Source organism: Montipora foliosa, chromosome 12, assembly GCF_036669935.1.
Source record: "Montipora foliosa isolate CH-2021 chromosome 12, ASM3666993v2, whole genome shotgun sequence".
NCBI lineage: Eukaryota > Metazoa > Cnidaria > Anthozoa > Scleractinia > Acroporidae > Montipora > Montipora foliosa.
In genome coordinates, this window is record NC_090880.1 from 1,199,405 (window position 1) to 1,206,904 (window position 7,500).

The window sequence follows — 7,500 nt, forward strand, 5'->3', positions numbered from 1 at the left end:
AAATTGTCGTTCCGAGGTTCACGTATGTACTCAGCAGCTATGAAAAATTCCAAGGCAGATCCATTACATCTGGAAAACTTTGCAAGAAAATGGGAAATATCAGTTTTAACAGCGAGTGAGTTTAGAGCAGCAGCTTCAAGTATCAATTCACTGCTTGATTTAGAAAAAAAATCTTCAGGTTTCTATTGTAAAGCAAATGCGAATAGCCAAGTTAAAAAGTTGCAACCGCATTTTATCAAAGTAGAGGATCAATCTCGAAAATATTGTCCAGAATTTGTGGAACTTGAGGAGTTTCCTTCCATCGACTTTAACTCTCCATTAGGTGGCTGCCCATTTAAGTTTAAACTTAAGAAGTCAAATGCGTGCAGGACACGTAAAAGACAGCCCCTAAGATTTTGTGAATGTTGTCAAATACACTACAGTGATTTGGATAAACATTTGAAAGGGAAGCAACATCAGGAGTTTGCAACGAACCCTCAGAACTACGCAGGAGTGGATGAACTAATTAAGAAATTTGAAGGAAGGATTATACAAAGAAAAAGTTGTGAGCCGTCTTAGAAACAAAAACTTAACCATGAACGTTATAAAGTGAACTTACATGTGAACTGCCGTTTGCAGTATTTTACGTTAAACAAGAAGTTATGCTATAAAGGGGTTTGTTCAAGGTCACGGTTAGAACCGGTCCAATACTACATGTAGCCTCTGCTTGTGATAACTGTCTTGATCACGTACCAACTCTTAGATATACACGTATACCGCTTGCACTATTTTGTTATTTCTATAATTATAGTTTAGCATTCTTCTAACTTTCAAATAAATAGTCTTCAATTCGATAAATGACAGGCCTAACTATCTCAATTTTACATCTTCTGTTCATTCCTATTCAACAAGGCAATCACGTAATAGAAATCTTTATGTAGCCTTAGTTAATACCACTCAATATGGCTTACGCTCCCTACAATTTACTGGTCCTCGCCTTTTGGAATTCCTTGCCTACAAGTATAACTAATTGAAATTCTCTTAGAATATTTCGTAAAACCCTTATTAACTCTATCCTTAATTGTTATTCTAATTTAATTATATACCTTAGCTATTATATACCTTTTTAATTCTGTCTGTAATTGTATTTTATTGTAGGGGTCATCCACTAGATTAGCCTTTGCTATTTGGATGGTCCCAACTCGCTCTCTATTTTGTTATTACACCTTAGCTATACTTTCATTTGTTGCCTATATAAATTTAACCTATAATTTTTTTATATTATGTGAAACTGAGCTGAGTTAAATAAATCATCTTGTCATCTTGTCTTGTCTTGTCTTCTTAGGGGCTTTCCAGATAAGCCAATTTCCTAGCCCCATAATCTAAACACTAGAATATATAGGTACTTTAGTTTTATACTAATTGTTTACATGGTACAAATGAAGTTCAATTTCCTAGGTTACAAAATGTCCAATGTTTCATTTTGGGTTTCATGATCAGTCAGACACAAAGGCATAATCGAAAAGGTAAAATTGCGTGCAAGACGCCTCCTAAACTCACTGATGTAAAAATGTTTTTGTCGAGTTAAACAATGACAGGAACGAGGTGCACGTGCGCACGTGAAGCTGAACAAAGTAGCGATTTATCCATATTAGGGCCGTTTATACGAGAGAAAATAAGCCGCGGCTAACTCTGGCCGCGGCATACGTAAGCCGCGAAAGGAACTATTTATACGAGTATAAACTCCCCGGCCAGGATAAGCCGCGGCTTGAGAAAGCCGTGAACGTAGATTTTGTACCATTTATACGGGGTGTTCGCGGCTTACGTAAGCCGCGGCCAGAGTTAGCCGCGGCTTATTTTCTCTCGTATAAACGGCCCTAATTATCTCTGTATGAAAACGTTTCTGACAATGGGTGTATATCCTTCTACCTGACTGTAATGGCAAGTTACTACTCTCCAAGGAATGAATATCAAATCAAGAATAAAATCAAAAAACATTCGTTCTCGTTATTAAATGATTCCGATTATTTATTTGTAGATAGCATCAGTAGAAAGATGGTGCAAAAAGTAAGAAGTAACAATGAGATTGTTAGCCTGTTAAAAAGTAAATGCTGTGAAAAGGACTGCATACAAAATTTATCACTCACTGATATAAAGACCGCGGAGGAAATGTTTGCGTCCAAGTCAAATAGCACTGAACAAAACAACTGGATTTTAGACTTTATTTTACAACACACCTCCAATCGGGAAGATGGTACAAAAGATGTCTGTTTCATAATCAGAGGAAGGCGAGTATGTAGAGTATCTCCCATCCTGCTTTACCAAAAAAGCTCTATACGAAAAGATGGAAGGAGAATTGCGCTTAAATGGGAAAGAAGTGGTTAGCAGGTCTCAGTGGTATAATGTATGGGAGGATCACTTTAAGGATGTACTCAGTTCCCAAGGTAATTCTATTCAATAGTGCCACTCGCTGTTGTGGGTTTTTAGGGTCTTCAAATCGTAGTGTGAAACGTCATGTGTAGGAAGGTACACTTTCCTAATTTCTTTTTTTTATTTTTTTTCCCTTGATCTGCATTTTCTACTATAAATGACTGACCCACCACCGTATCTTTAATCAGAGACAAAATTAGTGCTTGGTGCTCAACGTCGTTTTTGATGTTTTGTCAACGCTATCTACTTCAGGTAGGAAAAAGAGAGTTTTTCCTCCCCCACCCTCCATGAACAAGGAGGTGGGAGAAATGTCGAGGGGTCCAGATAACGGTCTCGTTTTCCAGCCATACCCCAAGTGACGACAGTGACTCACAAATTTTGGCACCGAATGTTGATAGTTCAGTTTTCTCCATTAAAGCCTGTTCAAGTAGAAAAATGGCTTACCAGCGTATATTGACAGTACAGTTATCTCTTTCCTCGTTTAAAGCTTGCCCAATGTCGGTTTTAATCCTGATTTTTCGACTAGGTCATACATATATTCACTAAACCCGTTCCAACGTGAAACAATATTGTGGTTTCTATAACGCAAGTACTAGACTAAGTGGAAATTTAATTTAGTTCGCTTTTATAAACATGGCTCCTTAATCAATGCAGGAAAACGCGTTTTCAAAATGTGATGACTGTACAAGATACAAGAATGTCTTGGAGTCAACGCTGGACAAGAGGCAAAGGCAACAAGCACAGGAATACCTCCAGGGTCACTTGGCCTTAGTTATGTAAGAAAGCAACGATTATATTTCTCTTGAAAGTGTTTTTCTGTCACTTAGTTCGCATTTCTTAAGGGTGATCGTATGGAATATGTCTTTCATAAGGCTATATTTGAATTATATTTTACCAAGTGCGTTCTCAGTGGGCCAAATTTGGCACAGTCACGTTGCTATGTAGGTGAGACTCAGCTAACGGTGTAAAGCTTTTTTGAAACTCTGCTCCCCTTGTTACTCTAAGGCGACTACATCTGATGTTACTTTATTAGGCGGGAAAGAGCAAAGTACCATCTGCATCGAGTCAAAGCAAGGAAGCTCCCTCAACGGTACCTTACAGTTATCATTGACGCTATGGATAACAAGAAAACACACATTCCAAGGGAGCGAAGGATGTCAAAGTCCGTGCAAGGCGTCGTAAGGCTACGCACCCATTTAGTGGGCGCCATTGCCCACTCGGGACTAGCAGAACATGGGAAGAAAACGTTTTGCTGTTTTGATTTATTCGAGTACCCTCATGACCCTAATCTTACAATCACAGTACTTTTGGAAGTTTTGAAGAGCTTCAAAGAAAACCTTGCGGAAGTTCTATACTTGCAGCTGGACAATTTTTGGAAAGAAAACAAAAATAAATACGTGATGTTTTTCTTGGCCCTTTTAGTGGAGCTTCTGGTTTTTGATAAGGTAACACAACTCTTTATTTACCCTCTGTTCAATGGAATAGTCCTTGCTTAATCCCCTCCGTCCCTATCTTTTTTACTCGTCACGTAATCCTCCAAAACGATGGGAAGCTTGGTATAGCTAATAACTAAAGGGAACCTGAGCATAGGTAAATGTTGCCTAAGCGAAGTTTAGATTTATACTTGTCTACTTTTTACTTTTTCATTGGAATTAAAAGGAACTAAACAAATTTGTTGTTATTTCGTTTAGATCCGTGGCAATTTTCTTCCTGTCGGTCACACTCACGAGGACATAGATGGCAAGTTTGGAAACTATTCACAAGTATTGAGCAGAACGGATGTTTACACCTTTGAAGGTATATGTAATACTTATACGTTTACAGTAAACTTCTTGGAGTCAGGCAACGATCTATGTAGTCGCAGGGAGGGACACGAGAACAATCATAATTAAAACATAGTATTCTCTAAACAATGTCCATTAGATCTGCTTGCAACTCTACAAGGAAGCACGAGCACTCCTCATCCTGAGGCATCTCGACTATCAGTGGTGTTTGATGTCAAGTCGTGGCTCGGTCCCCATGGTCAGGATCTACATCGCCACGTAAATCCGCATTGCTTTAAGTTTGTACGCGACCCTGAGACCCAAAAGGCGCTAATGTATTACCGGAAATGGAGTTCAGACAACTGGATGGGACCTATCCAACTTTTAAAGGTTAGTGACAAGTATTTAATGCTCTAACTGAATTTGACGTGAAGCTTGATGACGTATGGAATTATGTTAATTGTGTTAATTGTTCAATGAAAATTGAAGTCATTTCCCGTCTTACAAGTTTGCATCATGCAAAACGAATTAAATTATTAAAATACTCAAAGACAGTTTTAGCATGTTCTCAATTTTGGCGATACACCAGGCGGGAATGATAAATGTGGCTGACCACTGACACCAGTCTAACAACGCTAACTTCAAAATGTTAGACAGTTTCATTATTACAGGAAAGCTATTTAATATTAATTAAGTTGTGCAATTTTCTGTCTGCATAGGAGCTTCCAGAAGGCGTACCAGACATTGTTCAACCCTCTTTGCGCTCAATTGACGCGGAAGGTATGAGAAGGGATATTCCCAAGTTTTACAAGTTCATGCCTCCATTAGCTGTTGATCAATGGAAAGAGCGACTGTTGCATTTAGATATCTGGCTGCTACGTGTCCCAGAAAGGCCTTATTGGCCATTGGAAGACCTTTTGCGCGCGACGAGACCGCCACTTACAGAAAATGAAGAGGAAGCAGTGGCTTCTTTACAGTTATTGAGAGACAAAGAAATGGCACCAATTAAAGAGGTAGTTTTTAAATAACGATATCTTTCCCTTGTAATAAGGAACCAAATTAAGATACCCCTTGGAAGACTTAAGGCTGCTTTCCATAACGTTTTTCTCGTATGGTATGCACAAGGGTCTGCGACGATCGGGGCACGATCGGCGACGCTAATGTCCGTTTCGTAAAGAAGCGATGCCATTTTTGACGGTCGATACCATTCTAAATAACCAAGCCTTTTTATTCGGTTAGCTTTCAATAAATTGTTAGGATTGGTTTCATTTAAATACTTTCAAATTACAAAATGAAGCAGTTGTTTGAAGTTGGTAGTGTAGAGGTTAAGCAGTGCATTTGTTCTTGAGCCATGGAACTGAGTTCGACATCGTTCAGTCAACTTTTTCTAATTTTGTTTTTCTAATATTTTTCTAAGGTTTTTTCTCAGTTTTGTTTTTTTTTTAATTCTAAGTGACATACGCTGCTAATCTACTGTCCTAGATTAAGTATTTGTTTCCTCATTTACAAACGACAAACTTAACAGTGAAAATTGTTTATAGTCTCGTCCAAATGGAATTGCTTGTTTACGAAAGGGAAAATTGCATCGGCGACTAGTCGGAACTAACATTCTAACGCCAAAATCAAGTCATACAACTGGCCTGTTTCCCATCACGAAAATAAAGGGGAACAATGGTCTGTGGTGTGTGGGATCTTCTGAGATACGCGTTCGATGCAGGCAGCTTTCGATCGTTTCAAAGACCATTAAAGATAATTATGGGAACTAGTCTTTATCAATTACACAATAATGCTCTGCATGTGCTTAGTGTCATTTCTGTAAAAGCATTTGGCATAAAGCTTAGTGGCTTTCATGCGATACTTTTCATGACACCTGTTGCTTCAATGACAGTATGTCCAAATAATTATGCAAACAAATATAAGAAACCAATGTAAACCCGTTACACAAAAATTTGGTTTTATCAACGGAGTTGATAATGTAAATTGGCCACCGTACAGAGATTCTAAAAGCTGACGTTTCGAGCGTTAGCCCTTCGTCACAGCGAATCGAGGAATTATGGGTTACGTGTAGTTTTTATAGTAGAGTAGGAGCTACGCTATTGGTGGTAACATGGCAACGTGAAAATTAGGAACATATTAGTTATATGAAAAGCGTTCGTTAATACCGTGAGGATTAAGGGTGCCGCTTTGGAAGATGAATTTTTCTTCCGGATTCTTGCGGCTTTTCGTCGTACCTAGATGTAGGGAAAGGCCGCAGATAGCCATGTGTTTTTTGGAGTGGTTAGGGAGATGACGAGCAACAGGCTTAGATGCATCTTTGTCATTCTTCTCAACATTGCAGCAGGATAAAAGGAAAGTGAGCAAGGAATTCGTTAGGAATTGCTCATAATTAAAGTAATAAAAATATAAGGAAATCCCTGTTTTGGGCTAGTCAACTTCTGAGCTGACCAGTATTGCTTCATTTGAAAAAAAAAAGGTCTCTGTTCGCTTTGTTTTGTTTTTTTTTCTTTAAGATCACAACTGGGCCACTCCGTAGGGGAGAAAATAGAGCTGTCCAGGAAGTGGAGGACCATATAGCAGACTTGGAATTAGGTTCCTTTATAGCCGTCAATCTCCTCGACTGGGACGAAACACCTGTCATTGGGAAGGTCACCGCTATACATGATGACCATGTTACAATACACTACTGGAAAGGAACTTATGAATCTAGCTGGAAGCCCGACTATTTTAGAACGAATCGAAGAAACGTAAAGTGGAAACAGGATCTGCCGAAGGAAGTTATTTTGCTTTCCAACCTCACGTTAACACGAGATAAGTACCTCCGACCGGAGACCGCAACTTATCTTAAAGACGTCTACAGCAGGATTGACGCTGAAAAAAACTCTTAAAAAACCTCGATGGCTTTTATTAGATCTCACAATGGCGCCGTGATATTGCATGTTGATTATAATCAAATTTAAAGAAGTTTGTCTGCTGCTTTCTTGACAAATCAAAAAGTATATTTTGAAGTTTCAGTATCAATGTGCAACACTTGTCAGTTGAACGAAAAAAGTAAGAATCCTCCCGTGTAGCGCGCCCAAAGAGCACTAAATTTAAGCTTATTCCGACTAGCAATACTCAAAGGCGAGAAAAGTAGGTTTTGGAAATAATTTTTTTTTTCTTACGCGGTTTGGATTGACACGGTCAGGCGTACACGTGTTGCCTTTCCTAGTCTTTATTTTCACTAGAACTGGAATAAAAATAAAAAAAAAGAAAAGGAAGGGTCTTTATTTAAGTGTCTACTCGTTCTAGCGCTGCAGCGCTAATTGGGCATATTGTAAACTGAAATTAT

At 38.7% G+C, this 7,500-nt stretch overlaps 1 protein-coding gene across 1 annotated transcript in view; it reads left to right on the forward strand.

The window, feature by feature from the left end:
* Positions 1-7,500, forward strand: part of LOC137979968 (uncharacterized) — an 11,611-nt gene that overhangs the window by 3,063 nt on the left and 1,048 nt on the right. Inside the window, exons 4-9 of the mRNA XM_068827293.1 lie at positions 3,064-3,185; positions 3,443-3,854; positions 4,101-4,206; positions 4,333-4,562; positions 4,892-5,185; positions 6,683-7,500. The exon at positions 6,683-7,500 is cut by the window's right edge and continues 1,048 nt beyond it. Coding sequence (XP_068683394.1) covers positions 3,064-3,185; positions 3,443-3,854; positions 4,101-4,206; positions 4,333-4,562; positions 4,892-5,185; positions 6,683-7,057 — 1,539 coding nt within the window. The 3' untranslated portion in view covers positions 7,058-7,500. The remainder of the gene's footprint in view (positions 1-3,063; positions 3,186-3,442; positions 3,855-4,100; positions 4,207-4,332; positions 4,563-4,891; positions 5,186-6,682) is intronic.